The following is a 25279-nucleotide window of genomic DNA, read 5'->3' as shown; positions in this document are numbered from 1 at the left end:
CACTGTGCCACTAGCGCTGCTTTTTTTTTTTTTTAATCCTTGTTAGTTAACTAAAATATATATTCACCTAATCCTTCTTTGTCATCTTTCATAAAAAAGTAAATGACCTTCTGCTTTTTCAGGTTCTTGGTCCACATAGATTGCCTGATAACAGAAAGAAGTGATGTTCACCAAATGTGCAAATGAGGATTTTCTTTCAATTTACCCTATCTTCTCCTTTTCCTATGTGAAGAGAAACAATGTTCCTGATAAATTACTTATAACTATTAGAACCACAATAGACATATTATAAGCCTTTAGCGCTCTTTCAAACTTTTTTACCCTTAATATGGCACCATGGAGGCTATTTAGGAATATATTTAAACAGAGAAGACTATATTTTATTTAATGGAACTGTATATTAGATGTGCAGTACCTGAACTGTCTAAGGTGCTCAAGGAGAAGAAGTTCTGGAAAAAAATTGGAAACAGAGGTGAAGATGTTAAAGAGACTACATTTCATGCATTATACATACATAAAAATATGATTAAACCAAGTATCTCAATCTTCCAAATGAGATCATCTGTCCAGTCTCCATTTATAGTTTTGCATAAAGCTGAAATATAATGCAGTCATAAAATATAATGTAGGCAATCTTGTATTAAAAGGAGTAACCACTTTATTTTCATGCCTAAGAATATGATATATCAAAAATGTGTTTATTATCAAAAGTGATTTATAAGAGATATATTAGTTATATGGATTCTGTTTTTTTTTTTTTTTTCCTTTAGGCTGGAGTTATATGTAACCCATTGCCATCAAGTCAATTCCAACTCATAGCAACTCTATAGGACAGAGTTGAACTGCCACCATAGGGTTTCCAAGGAGTGGCTGGTGGCTTCAAACTGCCGATATTTTGGTTAGCAGCCATAGCTCTTCATCACTGCACCACTAGGGCTCCTGATGCTTATGTGGTACAGGAAAAAAAAAATTAATGGAATATATAACTAGAAAAAAAGAGGCAGTTATAAAAGGCAGCAGTGTTAGTGGTGGTGGTGGTGGTGGTGCTGAGGAATGTTACAGATATATCTTAAGAGGATACTAGTGAATATGGAAGAGTACTGCTCTTCATACCTCATCCTCACTCCTCTCTCCATTTTTCCAGCCAAATAAGAATCATAGCTCCATAGAGCCACCAGAAACAGCAGATTTGGAGTGATATGGAAATAGAGCTCAGTGTTTTTAAGGCCAATTCTTACTATACGATATTCTTAATACTGAATATTTTCCCAATAGATAAAATGTTCATAGACCTTCACAAATTTAAATATGGAAGTATCCTTATATATCATCTCAATCAACACTGTAGTTCCAAAATCCAGAAAGGCATAAGGTCACATGGTGAGTTAGCAACAGTTTCCCTTGTATTCTTTTGGCTCATTTTGGTAAAATTGTTCTCTTTGACAAGTGAAGAATTTTAGGAGATGCATTTAGTAGAACTATGCAGGAATAAGGACCACTGGTGCTGCAGTGGTTAAGCACTCATTTGCTAACTGAAACATCAGCTCTTTGAACCTATCAGCAGCACCACGGGAGGAAGATGAGGTAATCTGCTTCTGTAAAGATTACATTCAAGGAAACCCTATGAAGCAGTTCTACTTTGTCCAGGTTGCCATGACTCAGAATCAACTTGACGGCACACAGCAACAGCAACATGCAGCAGGAAATGGACACTCACCTAGTCTTCCAGTTTAGATCAATTAGTCCTGGTGAATGACAGCAAAGCGAACCAGAACATGGGTGGGATAGATTTTCTAGCCTTGGATATTTTCATTCTCACTGACTTATTTACACAGAATTTGCTAAAGAAGCATGAGGCTTTGGAATTTGACTTTGGTGTCCATGAGACCCGAGTGCAAGAAGTATGTGCTCAAGGAGAAGACATTCTAAGTAAGGTGAGACAATCCAGAGATTCCAGGTCTAACTCTGTTTTCAAATGGGATTGGCCCAACTTTATTAATCTTTCTTGTGCTGCCTTTTTTTCCCCGCCCCTCAGCAAATAGTTGCCTGTTCAGTTGCTTTTCTTCTAGAAATTCTTTTCTTTCCTGCTTTCAATTTTCCTTAAATTCTTTTAACACTCTTACTGGTATGAGAAATGTGGTGTTTATAAAAACCTATCACTGGCTTTGGCCACAGAGTACTGTAGGAATCTGAAGAAATTTCTGTGTAAACCTCTTTGTAATTTGAAATTCATTCTTCTGTTTAAATGTTTGGTTTTACAAAGCCTCATTGATCTAAGCGCTACATAGAGATGACTCCATATGGTCTTGAAGCCTACATCAATGAAGAAAGTCATAATTATATAACAGACATGAGAAGACTTTTAAGTTGCTGGAAAAGAAATAACCATCTGAGACATAGACAGACACTAGACTAATTATACTAGACAAAGAGGAGAGTAATTGTGTATTTGGGATTACATTTTGTAACGATACTAAAGAAATCCAAATTTCTAGTCCTGGATGCTCATCAGTATATCTGCCTCTCTCCTTCTCCCCACAACTTTGGTATTTCAGGAAGAAAGTCAGCACAAGGAGAAGATTTCTGGCAAGATACAGGCTCTGAATGAAAAGACCCCGATTCTGGCCAAGGCAATAGCTGATTGGAAGTTGCAATTGGAGAATGATTATGCCTTTCAGCAATTTAACTGGAAGGCTGATGTGGTAGAGTCCTGGATAGGTATGACGTGTAGGGTCCTGTGTTTGAGAAATGTCGATAAATCCCATTTGTAGAATGGTTTCTGAGGGCTTTTTCTTTTACCTGGGGAAAAGGGGTGCTTCCAGCATCAATCACCCCAATCCTTTCTACATGCTATTACAATCACGTTTACAAGCACACACATACGTATATAAACACACACACATATACAAACACACACACAGAGAGAAACATGCTGATGATTGCAGAGGATGCATTTTTTGAAAATTGATGATTTCATGTGTGATATGTAGAAAGGTAGGGCCAGAGAAAATCATTCTAGGAAATAAACTGTGTGTTTTATTCAACTACAATTTATGGATAATCTACAATTTCCCTTTGTTCTATGAAATACTCTATTCTCTTGGCCTTAGCTCTGTTTCTCAGTTTTATCCTACATAAACCTAGGAAAACAACCCACTGGTCTCCACTACTCCCAGATTCCAGTGAAGCACCCACTTTGATAGTCATGAGACTGTCTATCGTCAACATTCCTTTTCTCGTTACCAGGGCTGATACAGACCAAATATATTTCTCCACTTATGGATTGTTTTTTGCCTTTTAGCTGAGAAGGAAACAAGCCTGAAGACCAATGGCAATGGTGAAGACCTCGCTGCCTTCCATGCTCTCCTGACAAAGCAGGTGAGTACAGGGCTGCCTTGTTGAGAGATGCCAGTGAAAACTAAGACCCACATGACACACAGCTCAGTCTTCCAGGATTATTTCTGAATTTTGTGATTTTTTAATATTGTTTTTAGGATCTGTAATATGTTCTCCTTTTTCATTCCTGGTATTGTTAAATTTCTTCTCTCACCTCTTGCCTCTCTCCTTTCCTATCTTCTCCTATCTCCTTTCCTATCCCCTTTCCCCTCTGTTCCCTTTCAAACATCTAACTTTTGTACTTATATCCCATTTTTTATAGTTGTCCTCAAAGGGATAATTGGTCTAATACAAGCTACTCTGTTAAAGCAGTAAGTGAAACTCCCTGAATTTTGTAATTTTGACACCAACATTTCAGCAGAAAATTCTTTTATATGCCTGGCACCCACAGGAGAGCTTTTTTTAGTTTATATATTTCTGAGGTCCCTGAAGTGTGCTACAACTAATCGGAAAACAAAATGTAATAAGTAATATAAGAGAGTTTTAGAGAGAATATGTGCTGTAGGAAGTCTTTAGTTTTGATTGGAAAGTTTTGGAATATCATATCATGATCCAATCTTTCCTTAGCATTATATTTACATCTAGCCTCAAATGTGCACATAATACATACATCCACCTGGAACTCAAATGTAATTCCAACCCCAAACCTTCACTTAAACCGCTAAGTCATATTTTCATTTTCTTGCTTACAGCCCTAACCCTTGCTTAACCCTTAACTTGTCCGTGACCAAAAATTGGTGGAACCCAGGTGTGAATGATACCTTTAAACCTGCACTGTTTCCCCATTCATAACCTTTTTGTGGGTCTTTCTCAGGACACCCTGGATGCTAGTCTTCAGAGCTTCCAGCAAGAGAGGCTGTCAGAGATTACTGACCTGAAGAACCAGCTGGTGGCAGCTCAGCACAACCAGACCAAAGCCATTGAGGAGCGCCATGCTGCCCTGCTGAAGCACTGGGAACAGCTGCTGGAAGCTGCTGCAGCCCATAGAAAGAAGCTACAAAAGAAGCAGTTGCCCCTACGGGAGGTAAAAAAGAAAATGATCAGGCCTCTGTTAATTGTATATTAGCTATGGAATCCAGAATAAGAAACCAACAGCACTGGTTGGATAATCTATAGAGATTTGAGTGTAGTGAGAGGGATTAGGAAGACATTCTTGGTGAGCAAGAAGTAGTTCATTTGGGGAAATTTTTGTTATTGTTTTTGTTTTGATCGATTGACCAATTCTCCAGCTGACTGGAGTTGGAAGCCAAGTGCATGTAGTGGAAGAGGTGGGTGGAACAAGAGGATGGAGAACCACTGTGTATGGTAGAACTCAAACTGGCAGGCAGGAGTCATGGTTGTCTCTGTACTTTTCTCTAACTCAAGTAAAAGGTACATTGGATAAGTATTCAGAAAATTTGCGTGCTCATCTTGTGTTGACCTGTCCTAGCTGAGGGAGTATGTATATGTCACTTAACACCTATGAAACTTTATTTCCTCGTTTAAGAAATGAGGATGATATTACCATCCCTGCCTGCCTTATCTGGGTTATTACGATTAAAAAACACAATGGATCTAAAATGCAGTCTAAACCACTAAGATCTGTACAGGTATATGTGATTAAACATTCTCTCTAGAGGTGACAGCTAAAGCATTAGGTATTGATCATAAATAATACCAATAAGTAAAGGAAATCAAGATGAACAGTGAAATTATTGAGCACTCCTAGAACAAAAAAAGAAAAAAAAACCTGGCAACAATTCAGCACAGGGTAGAAAGGGGAATTAGGAAGCAAACACATAAATAAAACTCAAAGTGAGTCTAGACCCTTACTTAATTTCTACTTTATCAAAAGACATAGGACCTATGGAAATAAATCTTAAGTGAAAAAATTAAATCAATTAAATGCACAACTTTATACACATACGTAATGCTTCATAGAAAGATAGTTCTCATTTTATTCTATTTTGCTTAATTTTCAAACTGAAGGGTTTTTTAAATTATATTTTTATTATAAAATAATTGTAAAATATTCACCTAATACCTAAAATTATGAAAGTACCATGAAGTACCTTTTAGGTTCTCATGTCCTTCCTAGGTGGAGGTCATATTACTTTTGTCAGTATTCCGTCATTTTCCATATTGGCTGCTAAAATGAGTACAGGGTGAGAAATGATAGGATAGTACCTTTGCAATCCCCCCTCCATTTAGGTCAATTTTCTCCTCTTGAACCCCCATGTTTAAAACCAAACCAAACACATTGTCATTGAGTCTATTCTAACTAATAGCAAACCCATAGGGTTTCCAAGGCTGTAGTCCTTATGGAAGGAAGGACTGTAGTGCAGTAGTTAAGAGCACAGATGCTAACCAAAAGGTCAATGATTCAAACCCACCAGCAGCTCCATGGGAGAAAGATGTGACGGTCAACTTCTGTAAATATTTACAGCTTTGGAAACCCTATGGGGCAGTTCTAGTTTGTCCTGTAGTGTCATTATGAGTCTGAACTGACTGGACAACTATGAGTTTTTAATGATTTTGGTACCACCAGGGCTCATTACCCATGTTTCCAAACCCATTGATGAAATAAATTCCATACTTTGAACATGTTATCAGGAGGGACCAGTCCCTGGAGAAGAACATGATGCTTGCTAAAGTAGAGGGTCATCGAAAAAGTGGAAGACTCTCAATGAGATGGATTGACACAGTGGCTGCAACAATGAGCTCAAACATAGCAATATTTTGAGGATGGTGCAGGATTAGGCAGTGTTTCGTTCTGTTGTACATGGGGTTGCTGAGTTGGAAGTGCTAATGGCACCTAACAACATAATAATAACATGTTCCAGGTAGGAACACAGACTAAAATCTGTAAGAATAAGGAATCATGAAATCTTATAATTGAAAATGACCCTCACCATGCTTGGAATCTTAGAGCTGAAATCATCTTACAAGTCATTTAACCTCCTCATTTGTAAATGGTGGAAAGCTTAACCAACTTTCCACAATGAAAAAATGCCAAGACCAGGGTGTGTACCTCTGACTCACATGTCTGCCCATTTGATCACACAGCCCCCCATTGGTCTTACTTCTGCCCTCTTGGAGCACTGGCCCTGCAAATATTTGATGATGGTCATTATTTTTATTTTCAGTCTTCTCTTCCACTAAGGGGCTTTGCCAGGAAAGATGGCAGTATCTCCTTTTCTCTCTGCAGACAGAAGAGCTGTTCATGGAATTTGCAAACAAAGCTTCAGCTTTCAACAACTGGTGTGAGAATGCTGAGGAGGACCTGTCTGAGCCAGTGCGCTGCAACTCCCTGAATGAGATTCGGCAGCTGAAGAAGGACCACGAGGCCTTCTTGGCCTCGTTGGTAGAGACTCAAGCTGACTTCAACCATTTGCTGGAGCTAGACAAGCAGATTAAGGCCTTAAATGTCCCCTCTAGCCCTTATACCTGGTTTACAGTGAAGACACTAGAAAGGATCTGGAACCACCTATCTGATGTCATCAAGGTAACCTGGGACACAACAGAGCCTTTCTTTGGCTATAGTGAGCGTGATCACTTAATTCACTATACAAGTTTAGGGAATTCTGTAAAAGAATGGGGCACTATTAGTAATTACACAGGGACAACCGGCATGAACCAGGGCTCTCCAAGAAAAACTGGGAAATGTCCCATAGTTTGGACAGTCTCATGAATCTGTGTTGAGGAGTGATTCAGGGAAGTAATCAGTGGCTCTAGTATTTAGTTATGAAATAATCTTCAGGAGACTATTCACAAAAACATGTGTATATGTATATCATATATATTTATAGATATAATATATAAATGAATCTATAAATTTTATACATAAGTGTATAAAAAACAAAAACCAAACCCCTTGACAGCGGGTCAATTCCGACTTATAGCAACCCTATAGGACAGACTAGAACTGCCCCATAGAGTTTCCAAGGAACACCTGATGGATTTGAACTGCCAGCCTTTTGGTTAGCAACCATAGCATTTAACCACTATGGCACCAGGTTTTCCAATACATATACATGGTGTTGTTGTTAGGTGCCGTCGAGTTGGTTCCAACACATAGTGACCCTATGTACCACAGAACTAAATGCTGCCCGGTCCTGCACCATGCTCACCATTGTTGTTATGCTTGAACCCATTGTTGCATGCACTGTGTCAATCCATATCCTTGAGGATCTTCCTCTTTTCTGCTGACCCTCTACCAAATATGATATCCTTCTCCAGGGACTGATCCCTCCTGACAATATGTCCTAAGTATGTAAAATGCAGTCTCGCCATCCTTGCTTCTAAGGAGCATTCTGGTTGTACTTCTTCCAGGACACATTTGTTCATTCTTTTGGCGGTCCATGGTATGTTCAACATTCTTTGCCAACACCACAATTCAAAGGTGTCAATTCTTCTTCAGTCTTCCTTACTCATTGCCCAGCTTTCGCTTGCATATGAGATGATTGAAAATACCATGGCTCGGGTCAGGCACACCTTACTCTTCAAGGTGACATCTTTGCTTTCCAACACATTAAAGAGGTCTTTTGCAGCCAATTAGCCCAGTGCAATGTGTCTTCTGATTTCATGACTGCTGCTTCCATGGGTATTGATTGTGGATCCAAGTAAAATGAAATCCTTGACAACTTCAATCTTTTCCCCATTTATCGTGATGTTGCTTATTGGTCCAGCTGTGAGGATTTTTGTTTTCTTTATGCTGAGGTGTAATCCATACTGAAGGCTGTGGTCTTTGATCTTCATGAGTAAGTGCTTCAAGTCCTCTTCACTTTCAGCAAGCAAGGTTGTTTCATCTGCATAACGCAGGTTGTTAATGAATCTTCTTCCAATCCTGCTGTCCCACTCTTCTTCATATAGCCCAATTTCTTAGATTATTTGCTCAGCAAACAGATTGAATACATATGGTAAAAGGATAAAACCCTGATGCACAACTTTCCTGACTTTAAACCATGTAGTATCCCTTCAGTCTGTTTCAACGACTGCCTCTCGATCTATGTAAAGGTTCCTCATGGAATTCCCATTTTTTGCAATGTTATCCATAATTTGTTATGATCCACACAGTAGTCAAATGCCTTTGCAAAGCCAATAAAACATAGGCAAACATCTTTCTGGTATTCTCTGCTTTCAACCAGGATCCATCCGACATCAGCGATGATATCCCTGGTTCCACATACTCTTCTGAATCTGGCTTGAATTTCTTCAGTTTCCAGTCCATGTAGTGCTGCAGGCACTTTTGAATGATCTTCAGCAAAATTGTACTTGTGTGTGATATTAATGATATTGTTCTATAATTTCCACATTTGGTGGGATTGCCTTTCTTGGGAATAGGCATAAATATAGATCTCTTCCAGTATGTTGACCAGGTAGCTGTCTTTCAAATTTCTTGGCAGTAGATGAGTGAGTACTTCCAGCACTGCATCTGTTTGTTGAAACATCTCAATTGGTATTCCATCAATTCCTGGAGCCTTGTTTTTCACCAATGCCTTCAGTGCAGCTCGGACTTCTTTCTTCAGTACTATTGGTTCCTGCTTATATGGTACCTCCTGAAATGGTTGAATGTCAACCAATTCTGTTTGGTATATTGACCTTGTATATTCCTTCCACATTCTTTTGATGCTTACTGAGTCATTTAATATTTTCCCCGTAGAATCCTTCACTATTGCAAGTCGAGGCCTGAATTTTTTCTTCAGTTCTTTCAGATTGAGAAATTCAGAACGTCTTCTTCCCTTTTGGTTTCCCACCTCCAGCTCTTTGCACGTGTCATCAAAATACTTGACTTTGTCTTCTCGAGCCACCCTTTGAAATCTTCTGTTCAGCTCTTTTACTTCATCATTTCTTCCTTTCACTTTAGCTAACTCGACGTTCAAGAGCAAGTTTCAGAGTCTCTTCTGACATCCTTTTTGATCTTTTCTTTCTTTCCTGTCTTTTTAATGACCTCTTGCTTTCTTCATGTTTGGTATCCTTGATGTCATTCCACAACTTGTCTGGTCTTCAGTCATTAGTGTTCAACGCATCAAATCTACTCTTGAGTTAGTCTCTAAATTCAGGTGGGATATCAAGGTCGAACTTTGGCTATTGTTGATTTGTTCTAATTTTCCTCAGTTTCAACTTGAACTTGCATATGAGCAATTGGCGGTCTGTTCCACAGTTGGCCCCTGGCCTTATTCTGACTGATGATATTGAGCTTTTCCATCATCTCCTTCCATGGATGTAGTTGATTTGATTCCTGTGTATTCCACCTGGCGAGGTCTACGTGTATAGTTACCGTTTATGTTGGTGAAAAAAGGTATTTGCAATGAAAAAGGCATTGATCTTGCAAAATTCTATCATGTGACCTCTGGCATCATTACTATCAGCAAGGCGGTATTTTCCAATGACCAATCCTTCTTGTTTCCAACTTTCACATTCCAATCTCCAGTAATTATCAATGCATCCTGATTGCATGTTTGATCAATTTCAGACTTCAGACTCTGGTAAAAAATCTTAAATTTCTTCATCTTTGGCCTTAGTGGTTGATGCGTAAATTTGAATAATAATTGTATTAATTGGTCTTCTTTGTAGGCGTATGGATATTGTCCTATCACTGACACTGTTGTACTTTAAGATAGATCTTGAAATGTCCTTTTTGACAATGAATGCAATGCCATTCCTGTTCAAGTCGTCATTCCCAGCATAGTAGACCACATTATTGTCTGATTCAAAATGGCAATACGAGTCCATTTCAGCTCACTAATGCCTAGGATATCAACGTTCATGTGTTCCATTTCATTTTTGACAACTACCAACTTTCCTAGATTCATACTTCTCACATTCCAGGTCCTGATTATTAATGAATGTTTGCAGCTATCTCTTCTCATTTTGAGTCATTCGACATCAACAAAGGTCCCAAAAGCTTGACTCCATCCACATCATTAAGGTCGACTCTACTTTGAGGAGGCAGCTCTTTCCCAGCTGTATTTTGAGTACCTTACAATCCGAAGGGCTCATCTTCTGGCACTATATCAAATAGTGTTCTGCTGCTATACATAAGGTTTTCACGGGCTAAAGATTTTCAGAAGTAGACTGCCAAGCCCTTCTTCCTAGTCAGTCTTAGTCTACAAGCTCAGCTGAAACTTGTCCACCATGGGTGACCCTACTAGTATTTGAATACTGGTGGTAGGGCTTCCAGCATCACAACAACATGCAAGCTACCACAGTACAACAAACTGACAGATATGTGGTGGTAGGATATATATGTATATCTATATATACACACACACACATATATATAAAATGTGTATTTTATCCAAGGCATTTGTTCCTTATTTTAGAATCTCTCTGTGTGGTACAAATGATTAAGCACTCGACTACTAGCCAAAATGTTAGCAGTTCGAACCCACTCAGAGATGCCTCAGAAGACAGGCCTGGTGATCTGCTTCCAAAAGGTCACAGCCTTGAAAACATTATGCTTCAATTCTGCTCTGCACAGATAGGGTTGCCATGAGTAGGAATCAATTTGATGGTAACTAACAACAATTTCCTATTTTATTTACACCTCTAAGGGTGACTTTTTGTGTGTTTATTTTTAATTTTTATCTGTCTATAACAAAAAATTTTTTTTTTTTTTTTATATAACAATGTTGACAATAGAAACCATGGTAAGAATAGAAAATTTCAACAAAGGAAACCCCTGCCATAATATCACTATCTGTCTTAGTTATCTAGTGCTGCTATAACATAAATACAACAAATGGGTGGCATTAACAAACTGAAATTTATTTTCTCACAGTTTAGGGGGCTAGAAGCCTGAATTCAGGATGCCGGCTCCAGGGGAAACCTTTCTTTCTGTGTCAGCCTTGGGGAAATATCCTTGTTCCTTAGTGATCTTTACATAGTGTGGCGCCTGCTTGCTTCTCTGCTTGTTTAATCTTGCTCTTTTATATCTCAAAAGGAGATTGATTTAAAACATACCTTACCCTAACACTACCTCATTAACATAACAAAGAAAGCCCATTCCTAAATGGGATTATAACCACAGGTGTAGGGGTTAGGATTTACAACACATATTTTGGGGCACACGATTCAATCCTAACACTATCTTTAGATGGCAACTCCTTTGTTTCTTCCTTTAAGGTTGATCTTATGTTCACTTAAATGAAGTTTTACCCACAAAAAAAATCTGAGAAGAGGTAAAATCTGCCTTGATGAGTGAGGTACCTGTTACTGGGCTTGGTCTTAGAGTCTCCTTCAAGAATTAACGAGAAATAATGTGGGGTTTCTTCACATTTTGGAGGTGAGAAGAGGTGGGATAGGAAAAAATATGAGTAGAAATTCTCCTGCCTATAAAAACAGGTGAGATTTGGAAGAGGGAGGATTTCAGCTGATGTTTACCTATTACCATTACCCATTGCCATTGAGTTGATTACAACTCATGGCAACCCTATAGGACAGAGTAGAACTGCCCCATAGAGTTTCCAAGGAGTGCCTTGTGGATTCGATTTGCCAACCCTTTGGTTAGGAGCCATAGCACTTAACCACTACACCACCAGGGTTTCCCAGCTGATGCTAGGAACCAGTTATTTTACTCCAAAGGATGGCCTTCTAATGGGGCCCCGCTATCTGTGGTTTGCTGTTTTAGGAACGGGAGCAGGAGCTGCAAAAGGAGGAAGAAAGACAGGTCAAGAACTTTGACATGTGCCAGGAGTTTGAACAGAATGCCAGCACCTTCCTGCAATGGATCATGGAGACCAGGTGTGCTGTGCTACCCCCCAGCCCATGATCCCTATGCTGCACACCCAATTCACATGTGTTTCTGAACACATGCCTGAGGGGTGAAGAAAGACTTCTATTGCATTTATGCTGTCCTGAAATTACTATGTGCTGTATCTGTCTTATGGTTGGAATTGACTGTTTTCTAAATCAATCCTTGGCAAAAATCAAGAAACAGGAATTTCAATCTGCTACTCATTGTCTATCTTTCTGTATTCTTCCTGAATATTCCTGCCTTTCTTCCTGTAATTACAGTCTAAAACTATTAACAGTTCCTTATGTTTGCATGCCTTTTTGTACTTTACAAAGTACTTAAGTATCTATTACCTCACTCAACTTTCAGAACAACCTTGAAAAGTGGGCAGCAGAGATTTTATTGCCTCTGTTTCCAAATGAGGAAAGATGTTCAAATAGATAAATTGACTTGTTCAAGGTCACATAACCATTTACTGGCATAACCAGAAGCAGAGCCTACAGTGAACACCTAATATGAAGCTATTATGCTGCCTACCTACTAAAACTGTAATGAGAATCAAGGGAGATAATATATGCTAGTTGATTTTATTAAATGCAAAATGTTCTATATGTGAAGGTAACATTTGTCACATCTTCTGGGGGTAAATGATCTGGAAGAAAAGAGACTTAGCAGGTGCCATGCATTAGAATAAATGGACAGGGTTGGGACACTGTATCCAGTAGGGGGATCAGACTTGTGGAGTTTTGAGGGTTGAAATGGTGATTTAGACAATCCATGATATTTACTATTCCTGCATACCTATTGACAAGGGTAAATCAGACCATAAACAAAAGGCAATCCTGTGTTAATGGCTAAAGAAAATATGACAGAAAGCAAAGGAAGCACAGCTCATCCTTCTTTGCCTCTGGCTTCGGTCCCTTTGTCATAGGATCCCCTGCAGGGTGGGCCCAGCACTGACATATCCTGAGGTAACCCTTGTGCTCTTTGTCCTAAAGCAAGGAGCTTCACAGAAGGCTCTGAGCTTCTTTCTCCAAGTGGGAAAGGCTTTGGGAACAGTGGATGGGACAGGCTCATATTGTATGCCTAAAAGGGATTAAGACTGTTCATAAATCTGAGGAAATAAGATCTTTGAAGTAATTCATGCTAACAGATGATTTTCTTTTTCTCTCTTCTGATTCCTGTTTTGGAACTCCACGACCAGGGCTTATTTTCTGGATGGGTCAGTATTTTATGTTATGTCCATATTTTTTCCCATTTTAATAATTTCTTTTTATTTTTGTTGTTGAGAGTATACACAGTGGAACATACACCATTTCAACAATTTCTACATGTATAGTTCAGTAACACTGATTACATTAACTTGTGCAATCATTCTCACCCAGTGTTCCTCCCCTATTAACATAAACTCAGTGTCCCCTAAGTTCTTATCTAATCTTTTGAGGTGCCGTTGTCAATTTGATTTCATATAGATTGTTATTTAAAACAGCACAATGCTTAAAGCAGACTTTTTTTTTTTTTACTAATTAAACTATTGTTTGGTTTAAAAAGAGAGGGTTTTTTTTTTTTAATTTTTATTGTGCTTTAAGTGAAACTTTACAAATCAAGTCAGCCTCTCACACAAAAACTTATATACATCTTGCTACGTACTCTCAATTGCTCTCCCCCTAATGAGACAGCCCACTCCTTTCCTCCACTCTCTCTTTTCGTGTCCATTCTGCCAGCTTCTAACCCCCTCTACCCTCTCATCTCCCCTCCAGGCAGGAAATACCAAAATAGTCTCAAGTGTCCACCTGATCCAAGAAGCTCATCCCTCGCCAGCATCCCTCTCCAACCCATTGTCCTGTCCAATCCCTGTCTGAAGAGTTGGCTTTGGGAATGGTTCCTGTCCTGGGCCAACAGAAGGTCTGGGGACCATGACCACCGAGGTCCTTCCAGTCTCAGTCAGACCATTAAGTCTGGTCTTTTTATGAGAATTTGGGGTCTGCATCCCACTGCTCTCCTGCTCCCTCAGGGGTTCTCTGTTGTGTTCCCTGTCAGGACAGTCGTTGCTTGAAGCCAGGCAACATCTAGTTCTTCTGGTCTCAGGATGATGTAGTCTTTGGTTTATGTGGCCCTCTCTCTTGGGCTTGTAATTACCTTGTGTCCTTGGTGTTTTTCATTCTCCTTTGGTCCAGGTGGGCTGGACCAATTGATGCATCTTAGATGGCCGCTTGCTAGCATTTAAGACCCCAGATGTCACTCTCCAAAGTGGGATGCAGAATGTTTTCTTAATAGATTTTATTTTGCCAATTGACTTATATGTCCCCTGAAACCATGGTCCCTAAATCCCCGCCCCTGCTACACTGCCCTTTGAAGCTTTCAGTTTATTCAGGAAACTTCTCTGCTCACGGTTTAGTCCAGTTGTGCTGTCCTCACCTCGATTGTGTGTTGTCTTTCCCATCACCTAAAGTAGTTCTTATCTACTAATTAGTGAATACTCCTCCCTCCCGTAACCATCAAAGAATATTTTCTTCTCTGTTTAAACTACTTCTCTAGTTCTTATAATAGTGGTCTTATACAATATTTGTCCTTTAGCAACTAATTTCACTCAGCATAATGCCTTCCAGATTCTTGCATGTTATGAAATGTTTCACAGATTCCTCATTGTTCTTTATCAATGCGTAGTATTCCATTGTGTGAATATACCATAATTTATTTATCCATTCATCCATTGGGCACCTTGGTTGTTTCCATCTTTTTGCTATTTTAAACACTGCTGCAGTGAACATGGGTGTGCACATATCTGTTCACGTAAAGGCTCTTATTTCTCCAGGATATATTCCAAGGAGTGGGATTGCTGGATCGTATGGTAGTTCTAGCTTTTTAAGGAAGCACCAAATCAATTTCCAAAGTGCTTGTACCATTCCCACCAGCAGTGTATAAGTGTTCCAATCTCTCCACAGACTCTCCAACGTTTATTGTTTTGTGTTTTTTGGATTAATGCCAGCCTTGTTGGAGATGGAATCTCATTGTAATTTTTATTTGCATTTCTATAATGGCTAATGATCGTGAGCATTTCCTCATGTATCTGTTACCTACCTGAGTGTCTTCTTTAGTGAAGTGTCTGTTAGTATCTTTTGCCCATTTTTTAATTGTATTATGCCCATTTTGCTATGTCTTATTCTGGAGGAATTTTTTAGGGAGGGCTTTGTACTTTTTTTTTTTTTTTTGTACTGAGATATCTTTATCCTGTCACAATCTAATAGTGCCTAAATAAAAATATGGGGTGAGAAGGAGAAACACAGAATATATCATTCTGGCTCTACACCCAGCAAGGTGCAGTCTTGTCTCCATTAGGTCCGGGTTATGTCTGAGGATAAGAACTAGGAGGGAGGTGTGGGAGCCCTCCCCTGGACAGAGAGCGAGAGGGCAGGCCTAATTCCCTTCTCTTCAATCTGACAAGGTTGCCAGTAGACAGAAGGTTTGGGACTGTTTTAGTTACTTACGGATGCCACAATACAATACCACAAAGTGTGTGGCTTTAGAGAACAACAATTTATATTTTCTCACAGTTCTGGAGGCTAAAAACTCAAATCAAGGTATTGAACATGTCGATCCCTTCTGACGACTTTGAGAAAGGAACTGCTCCATGCCTCCTCCTAATTTCGAGTGGCTACAGGGAATCCTTGGCATTCCTAGGCTGCTTATAGATTCATCTGCTTCCATCATCAAATGGCCTCTGACTTCCTCCTGTGTCCGTTCTCTATGTCTGTCTCTCCAAGTCTGCTCTCCCCTTTTATAAGATACCCCTCAGAAGGGAATAGGACTGGAACCCACCTTATTCTGGTATAGTTTAACTGATAATATCTTCAAAGAAAGACCATATTTCCCCCCAAAAATCACATTCACAGGTACAGGGTTTAGGGCTTCAACATATCTTTTTTTTTAATTTTTATTGTTCTTTATATGAAAGTTTACAAATCAAGTCAGTCTCTCACACAAAAACCCATATACACCTTGCTACACACTCCCAATTACTCTCCCCCTAATGAGACAGCCCACTCTCTCTTTTTGTGTCCATTTTGGCAGCTTCTAACCCCCTCCACCCTCTCATCTCCCCTCCAGGCAGGCAATGCCAACATAGTCTCAAGTGTCCACCTAATCCAAGAAGCTCACTCCTCACCAGCATCCCTCTCCAACCCATTGACCAGCCCAATCCATGTCTGAAGAGTTGGCTTTGGGAATGGTTCCTGTCCTGGGCCAACAGAAGTTCTGGGGGTCATGACCACCAGGGTCCCTCTAGTCTCAGTCAGACCATTAAGTCTGGTCTTATGAGAAGTTGGGGTCTACATCCCACTGCTCTCCTGCTCCCTCAGGGGTTCTCTGTCAACATATCTTTTTGTAGAACACAATTCAATGCATAACAGAGACCACGAAAATTCACAAGAACTTATAACTTGAGAGAAGTGGAAGTAGAGAAGTGTATGGGCTTTGAGTCGGTATGTCTGTGTGAAATATGGACATCTGATATTATGAGTAATGTTTTCCTCTGGTTCTTAACTAGATCTTTGCTCCAAGAAACAGGAACTCTGGAGTCCCAATTGGAAGCAAATAAAGTAAGTGATGTTTGTTAATTATCTGAGGATGTAGCCAGAATTACAAAAAGAATGTAAGAAAAACAACTCAGAGACAACTCTCTTGATACTGTTAGGTAAACTCTCTGGTTGAAAGTCAAGAGTTTAAGATTCTGGTCCCAACTTTGCCATTAATTTGTTGTCTAACCATATGCTACCACTTCTTGGATATGGACCTCAGTTTACTTATATCTCTAAACTTTAATTTGTGCTTCCATTGCTGGGTTTCAGTAGGGATTAAATAAGGGAACCCATGCAAAACTCCTAGCCTACAACCTGGAACACTGGCAAATTTCTGTGACCATTTAATGTGTTGAATATTAGAACATCTTTTGAGAACTGGGTGAAGCAATATGCTAAACAGTGTTTCTCAACCTTATTTCTATGATTTCATCCCCAGGATAAAATTTTAATTAATTAAATTTAATTTCCCCCATATATACAATAAATTAAAAACAAAAGAATGAAATTTTGTCAGGTAAGGTTGATCTTTGGTGGGCCACAAGCCATTGTAAGATCTAAGATTTTTTACCTCCCTCCTCCCCAAACCAAATCACCTCTTCTCCTTGGGGACAACAATTCCTCATTGAGAAAACATGGGCTAGATGAAGAAATTTGGCATATAATATCCCTGGATGACAGGGAGCAGGCTGTGGACATCTGCCCAGTCTGATGCACGAGGCCCAGGAATGAACAGCAGGCACTTAAGTGGGCCTGAGAGTTCATCCATAATTAATAGTGCAGGTAATTCACAATATAGATCACTAGGAGCTGATGACACATGGATCCTGAAAATTCTACTCTTCTTTATCTGCAGTATATAACTATCAAACCTTAGATTTATATAATTACAAAATTCCAGATATCTTAAAGGTCATTTTATCTAGCCCCTGTTTTATAAATGAGAACTACAGAAGTGAAGTGTTTTTACTGAATAGTTCATTTTCACTGAAGATTAGAAGATTCCTGAAAATAATTGAAATGAAGCAATTAGGGGAAACTCCAAATCATCAGTTTCTTTTTTCTCCTCCTACCCCGGGTTTTGGAGTTGGTGCCCTGGGTGACTGTCTCTTTCCTTCCTCTGTTCTTATCTAGAGGAAGCAGAAGGAGATCCAAGCCATGAAACGTCAGCTGACCAAGATTGAGGACCTGGGAGACAAAATGGAGGAAGCACTGATCCTCGACATGAAATACAGCACCATTGGACTGGCCCAGCAGTGGGACCAGCTTTACGAGCTTGGTATGCGGATGCAACACAACCTGGAACAACAGATCCAAGCCAGGTACTGAGGGCTGCAGAAGGTTGAGGATAGGTATTAGCAACTTAACACCAAGAGGCTGGCAAGAGATTGATGTACTATTGCAAAAGCAGCCATAAATAACAAGTAAATGAATGAGCATGGCCATGTTCCAATACAGCTTTATCTATGGATACTAAAATTTGAATTTCACATACTTTTCATGTTTTACAAAATGTTACTTTGTGACTATTTTCAATCATTTAAAAATGTAAAAACCATTCTTAGCTCATGGATGGTACAAAAACAGATGGTGCACCAGATTCTGCCAACCCCTGATCTTCCATAATGTCCACTAAAATTCCTTTTCCTTTTTACATGCCATGTTTTCTGCAAATCTTTTACATTTTATTTCATTGAATAATTTTTTTTTTTCTTTTAGGGACACAATAGGTGTGAGTGAGGAGAGGCTAAAGGAGTTTAGCAGAATCTTTAAGTGAGTATAACTTCATAGTAGATTTGGTTCTGTATTTTCCAGACATTTAATAATGATTATCCAAATAATATTCATCTTCCTCAGTGAGACCTAATAGGCCTTGAATGAATATCCAGATATGTTAATTAGCTTCAGTCATGGCTTTTAATATGCCTATGAGATTTCTGGATTTTAGAAAATGCATTTCTTCCACGTTCAAAGCATTATGCTTCTCCCTCCACCCATTATGTTAGAAACGTAGAGACACACGCAGCCTCTCTGTTCAGTTCTCAGGCAACCTTGTAAAGTGTTAATAAAGCCCCAGCTGGTCCAACAAGAATGGTTCTTTTCTGCTCTCATCTGGTTCTCTACTGATATTGATGCAATGTCCTTCTTCTTTAGACACGTTGACGAAAATTTGACGGGGCGTTTGACTTACAAGGAGTTCCGGTCCTGCCTAAGAGGACTCGATTTCTACTTGCCTATGGTGGAGGAGGATGAACCTGAGCCCATGTTTCAGAAGTTTCTGAGTGACGCTGACCCAGGGAGGTAGGAGGGTGACCAAGGGCCAGACCATGGCAGCCACTGGGGCTTGGAAGGACAAGCACAGATGCTAAAAAATGATCCAAACATCCTGAAACAAACACATTTATAATAAGAATACACACACACACACAAAACCCAATTGCCATCAAGTCAACTCTGACTCATATAGACTACCATAAATGAATTGGGCAGCCCTTGATGCCCTTTCAGAATTAGCCTAGAAGGCAATGGTCCTAACTCCAACTCAGGCATCAGTTTTGCAGTTTGTTCAATCTATGGTTTGTGTTTGATCTATGAATTTCAGCTGGTTCTGAGGAGGGAACATGTATTTGAAGTCCTAAGAAACATAGGTGGGGGTTGGTATGTGTTGTCATGGTGCGGTTGGGACATAGAGGATTCAAGTTCCTTTTAGGGACTAATACTTTCTAACACCAAGGACCAGAGAAGACCAGAAATTATTTAAAGTACTGAAGGGAAATTTCAAAGCTCTATGAAAAGAGTCAGGCTGACTGACCCATATGAAACAGAGCCTGGAACTTAAGAAGCAAACAGCATTTATTTCACTATAAGAAGAGTGAAGAGGGGGATCAAAACGAAGAACTTGGCCATAGCCTCTGAGTAGTTAGTTAGAAGAGGCACGTGGAGAATCTGGTTTCCCTCTGTCTTTGAGACACTGCGTAGGATGAAGAAAGGGGCCTGCTTTCCTCTCTGAGTCTTGAGAGGGCAGAGCTCCTGATCCATTTCTCCCACAGAAAGGGCTATATCACATTGGAAGAATATACTTCATTCTTGATCGACAAGGAGTCAGAGAACATCAAGTCCAGTGACGATATAGAGAGTGCCTTCCGTGCCCTGGCAGAGGGAAAGGATTATATTACCAAAGAGGACATGAAGCAGGTCAGATTTTGGTTGCTTCCATTCTCATCATGCTCTTGTCACAATCTGGATTTTGGTCATCTCAGGCCTGGATGCCTGCCATAGACCCTTATTTTATTTTTTTCTTAGACCTCCTCTTGTACAAGATATCATTTTCTTTGGTCCCTACTTCATTTGTCTTGACCCAGCTCTAAAACCTACAGGGGTTGTCTGTTGACTATGGAACTTAATCCAAAGACTTCAACTCAGTTTTTAAGGTATTATCTTTTATTTAATAAACCAAATTTAGGGAATGGAATTAATAGTGTGGTCGAAGTCAGATTGGATTCTTTGGAAAACAGCTGAGTTGGTCTTCTTCATTAGAAACCATAAACTTATGAGAGAAGTGTGTGATGGGAACAGGCTGGTTTTTCCTTCCAAAGCTCCATCCCCTGAATTTAGGGCATTTGGGCAAGCTCAAGGAACCAGCTTTCTTTGAATCCCTATAACTACAGTATGTATTTCTCTCTTTCTATGCTTTTCATGTCCTATAGGGTCGCTATTTTTTTTTATGCTTTTCAGGCCCTAACTCCAGAACAAGTGTCATTCTGTACCTCACGTATGCAGCAATATGTGGACCCACAGGGTCGAAGCCACCGTGCCGGCTATGACTATGTTGTCTTCACCAATTCCCACTTTGGCAACTGATAAACAGTTCTTCATGGATAATAGAAAAGATTAGTGTGGTGGAAAGTATTGGGGATCATGGGGACAAGCAAGGGTAGAGGGAGGGAAAATGGTAGTGTTGGGGTGGGTGTGTGTGTGTGCACGTGCATGTGTGTGTGCGCATGCCCTCATTGCATTTATTGCAGGACCTAAAAAATTTCAAGCTTGGGAGACATAAGGGGTTCAAAGAGGTGGAGGAGAGGGGGCTCTGGGCTTATTTTGTGTGTAACTAGTCATTGCAGAGGAGTGCCAAGTCTTTATTTTGTTATTTGTTAGGTTCTACATATTTTTTTTCCTGATTCTATAATAAAGTATTTCTTCTTTATAATTTATTTTATTTTTGTTTTTGTTGAGAATATACACAGCAGAACATACACCAGCTCAACAGTTTCTGCATATACAATTTAGTGACATCGATTACATTCAAGTTGTGAAACCATTCTCACCCTCCTTTTCTGAGTTGTTCCTCCTTCATTAACATAAAGTCACTGCCCCCTAAATTTCCTATCTAATCTTTTGAGCTGCTGTTGTCAATTTGATCCCATATAGATAGATCTTAAAAGAGCACAATGCTCAAGGCAGACATTTTTTACTAGTTAATCTAAGTCACTGTTTGGTTTTAAGAAGACTTCAGGGGATATTTTTGGCTTAAGGCTTAAAGATTCTCAGGGCAATAATTTCAGGGGTTCATTCAGCCTCCATGGCTCCAGAAAATATGGATTCCATGAAAACTTGAAATTCTGTTCTACATTTTCCCCTTTTTGATCAGGATTCTTCTACAAAATCTTTGATCAAAATGTCCAGCAATGGTAGCCAGGCACCATCCAGTTCTTCTGGTCTCCTGGCAAATGAGGCAATTGTTCGTGGAAGCAATTTGCCACACAATCATTTTTTTCTCCTATTCCTGGCTCTCCTTCCTCTGTTGCTCCAGACAGAGACCAATTCCTTTTTTTTTTTTTTTAATATTATTCCTTCTTTTTATTGTAGTGAAACTATGTATAACAAAACATTTGCCAATTCAGTAGTTTCTACATTTATAATTTAAGGACACTGATTACATTCTTCATGTGCAACCATTATCACCAGCCTTTTCCATATTATTCCCTCACAATAACATAAACTCAATTCCCTTTAACCAAAAACTCACCCTTTCCTCCTCTCTCCCATCTGCAGTAACCACTAATAATCTTTGGTTTCTATATAAATATTTGCTTATTTAATATAAGTGAGATCATAAGTATTTGTCCTTTTGTGAAACTTATTTCACTTGAAATGGTGTTTTGAAGGTTCATCCATGTTGTGGGCTGCATCAGGACTTCATTTCTCTTTGTGGCTGAGTAATAGTCCATCGTATTTGTAAACCACATTTTGTTTATCCATTCATCTGTTAATGAATATTTCAGTTATTTCCACCTTTGGCTATTGAAGAAAGTGCTTCAGTGAGCATTGGTGTACAAGTTTTTGTAGAGAATGTATTTCCTGAGAGTATGGAAAATTATGGATTTTTTTCTAAAAAAAAGAAATCCTTTTGATGTAAATTCTTCCCTCTCTCTCTAGTCATGACCTACTTCTAATTCACTGATAAATCTTGTGGATCCTACCTTTGCAAAATCTCTTTTATTTTTCATTTTCTTCAGTTTCTGTCACTACTATCCAAATTCAGGCCTGCTTTTCTTTTCTTTTGGATGACAGCAATGGATTTCTCACTGATCTCCTAGCCTCTGGTGTCTTTCTGCTGAAACTCATCATCTTCTTTGCTGCTGGATCAATTTTCCTAAATCATTTCTCAGATGCTACTCTATTCTCTGTTCAAAGGTTTTCTGTGTCCTAACTCCCACTTCCAAAAGGACCAAGTCTAAAGCAAGGTATTCAGACCACTGCCTGTCCTCAACAAAGGAGTCTTGACCCAATCTAACTTTTCAGCATCATTGGTGGGAGATTTCCAATCTGTCTGGACAATTCACCACACTCTGAAATAGGCCTATAATGTCTTGCTATCAAGTCTTTAGTTATGTTGCTCTCTCAGAATGTCCTTTCTCCTCACTCAGCACATCCACCCTTTAGGGACAAGTTCAAGTACTACTTCAGACATGAAGCCCTTTCTGATCTTCCACGTAGAGCAACCTGTCCCTCTAAACGCCACTATCACTTTTCTTACCGGTAACCAGCTGCCGTCTAATCAACTCTGACTCATAGTTACCCTATGTGTGTCAGAGTAGAAATGTGCTCTACGTGGTTGCCAATGGCTGATTTTTAGGAAGCAAATCATCAGACCTTTCTTCCAAGGTGCCTCTGTGTGGGTTTAAACCTCCAACCTTTTGATCAGCAGCAGAGCACATGAACCATTGGCACCATCTTTTGCTGAGCATATTACAAATAAAATATATATATATGGAGGTTACTATAATCTGATTATTGTACAAAGTTCTTTACATTAACACTCTTGTTTAGTCAGCAACACAAAACTCTGAAGTTATATTTTATAGAGGACATCAAAGAAGAGAAAGGTTAAAGAACTTACCAGGATCATACATCTAGTAAGTTCCAGAGCAGAGCCCAGAGTCAAGCTCCTGCCTGATGCTATATGAGTTAATTACACTTGTATTTTCCTAAGAATTTCTGGCACCATGCAGGCTGCATTGCAGGCAGATAGGGAAATAGGCAGGATAGGTAATCCTGCCACAGATTTAAGAAGGCATGTTGGAAAGTGACCCAAATGAGGTGGATCCTTGATACTCAAGATTATGTGGCTACCAGAGAACAGCACCATATATCAAGAAAACTAGGAAATAAATACATTTCCTGAAAATAGAATGTAGTGTCCAGCTAGGAGAACTAATTAAAAGGAAGAGAGCAAAGTAATAATGAGCCAGAGGCAAACAGGAGAGAGGACACTACATAAAAAGATACCTGGTGGGAGAGAGAGAGAATATCCTACTTTTTAATTGAGCAAGAACTTCTAACTGACCTGTCAAACTGATATTCACTGACTTTCAGATCTTAGAAGAACCCTACAGTTTCATGTAAATCTAACTTTGCAATTGTTTTAGAAATTTCTATAGTATTCCTGATAGCGCCCCGTCAGCCTTGCCTTGAACTGGATTGTTCCAAACTTCCTCATTTTGTTTGAATCAGTTAGAAAATATCTCAGGGAATTGAGTTTCCATAACTAGGGTGGCACCGAAGACTAAAAGTGAAAATTCACATCTTGAGTTCAGCATGAGCTGAGCTCGGTAAGTAGAGCAGAAAGTTAAGCAGCCCTGGGGGAAGTTCAGAAGGCAGGTTGGAGCTCTTCCAGGAGCTTCAAGGTGGGGCAGCTTTGGCCTAAGTCCCTAAATATCTGGCCTACTGGGTGGGCTTCCATCCTATTCCCAGCCTACTCAGAGGAGACTGTCTCATTGATCTCCCTCTGATCCTTTACCCACTAATCTTTGGAAAGCATTTTTCAGAGCTGCTTTCACAGCCCTATTTCTTAGACTATAAACAATGGGGTTGAGGAGAGGGGTCACCACAGTATAGGTGACAGCAATAAGCTGATCCCGCTCAAGAGAGTAGCTGGCTTTGGGCCTCAAGTACATGAAGGAGGCACAGCCATAGTGAACAATGACCACTGTGAGGTGGGAGGCACAGGTGGAGAAGGCCTTTTTCTGCCCCTTGGCAGAGGGGATCTTCAGGACGGCTGCCAGGATGTAGGAGTAGGAGATGGTGATGAGGGAGAAGGAGACCAGGAGGACCAGCAGGCTGAGGATGAGGATCCCCACTTCACTCAGGCCTGCATCTCCACAGGCCAGGCTCAGCACTGGCGGCGTATCACAAAAAAAGTGCTGGATCTCATGGGAGCTGCAGAATCGGAGGTGAAAAATGACCAGTGTCATCCCCAGCCCAAAGAAGTACCCACTCAGGAAGGAGGTACCAACCAGCTGGGCACAGAAGGTAGGATGCATGCGGCTGGCATAGTGCAGTGGAGCACAGATGGCCACATACCTGTCAAAGCCCATAACAGCCAGAAGGAAGCAGTTGGTACAAGCCCACGAGGCAGAGAAGAACATCTGGGCAGCACAGCCCACATAGGAGATAGCCTGGTCACCCAAAGCCAGGCCAAAGAGCATCCTAGGGATGATGCCCAAGGTGTAGCAAGTCTCAGAAAAAGATAGGTAAGAAAGGAAGAGGTACATGGGGGTGTGCAGTTGGCTGTCCAGCCTAATGACTACGATAATGAAGACATTGCTGGCCAGAGTGATGAGATAGAGAGAGAGGAATATGGCAAAGAGCAGGAGTTGCAGCTCCCCAAAGCTGGAGAAGCCCAAAAAGACAAAGCCCCCCCAGGAGGTTATATTAGTCTGCCCCATTCTGAGTGATACCCCTGATGGATCTGTCAGTTCCTTCCACCTTATTGGTAGATGCCTTGCTTCTTTAGAAGGCAGGATGAAGTGGGTTCTTTTTTCTCTGTGCCTGTTGTAACTTGAAAAGGAAGCTGTGATTTAGATTGCAATCAAAGAGGAGACATTCATTACACTAGACACACCCATATATAGATCCATTCTCACATGCACAGATGTGCATACACACATGCACAAATACAGTCATGACAAATATTCTTATGCACCACTTTCACACAAACACATACGTGACAACATACATGTAGACATGCAGATGTACATACCACATACAAAGCATTCCCACACAAATATGGACATTTCACACATTCAAA

General features: G+C 40.0%; 2 protein-coding genes across 2 annotated transcripts in view; one reads left to right on the top strand and one right to left on the bottom strand.

Moving 5' to 3' along the window:
* Positions 1-20598, top strand: part of SPTA1 (spectrin alpha, erythrocytic 1) — a 107850-nt gene extending 87252 nt beyond the window's left edge. Inside the window, exons 40-52 of the mRNA XM_049880879.1 lie at positions 1836-1934; positions 2556-2718; positions 3302-3378; positions 4211-4420; positions 6584-6880; positions 12008-12120; positions 13317-13334; positions 16659-16710; positions 17824-18011; positions 18409-18462; positions 18844-18990; positions 19740-19884; positions 20425-20598. Coding sequence (XP_049736836.1) covers positions 1836-1934; positions 2556-2718; positions 3302-3378; positions 4211-4420; positions 6584-6880; positions 12008-12120; positions 13317-13334; positions 16659-16710; positions 17824-18011; positions 18409-18462; positions 18844-18990; positions 19740-19884; positions 20425-20550 — 1689 coding nt within the window. The 3' untranslated portion in view covers positions 20551-20598. The remainder of the gene's footprint in view (positions 1-1835; positions 1935-2555; positions 2719-3301; positions 3379-4210; positions 4421-6583; positions 6881-12007; positions 12121-13316; positions 13335-16658; positions 16711-17823; positions 18012-18408; positions 18463-18843; positions 18991-19739; positions 19885-20424) is intronic.
* A 3365-nt stretch (positions 20599-23963) lies between these two features.
* On the bottom strand, positions 23964-24917 carry LOC126071513 (olfactory receptor 10Z1). Its single transcript, XM_049875700.1, has one exon. The coding sequence runs from the start codon at positions 24915-24917 to the stop codon at positions 23964-23966; it is 954 nt and encodes a 317-aa protein (XP_049731657.1).
* Positions 24918-25279: the final 362 nt, after the last annotated feature.

The sequence above is a fragment of the Elephas maximus genome, chromosome 3, assembly GCF_024166365.1.
Source record: "Elephas maximus indicus isolate mEleMax1 chromosome 3, mEleMax1 primary haplotype, whole genome shotgun sequence".
NCBI lineage: Eukaryota > Metazoa > Chordata > Mammalia > Proboscidea > Elephantidae > Elephas > Elephas maximus.
This window is presented reverse-complemented; position numbering and strand designations above follow the sequence as displayed.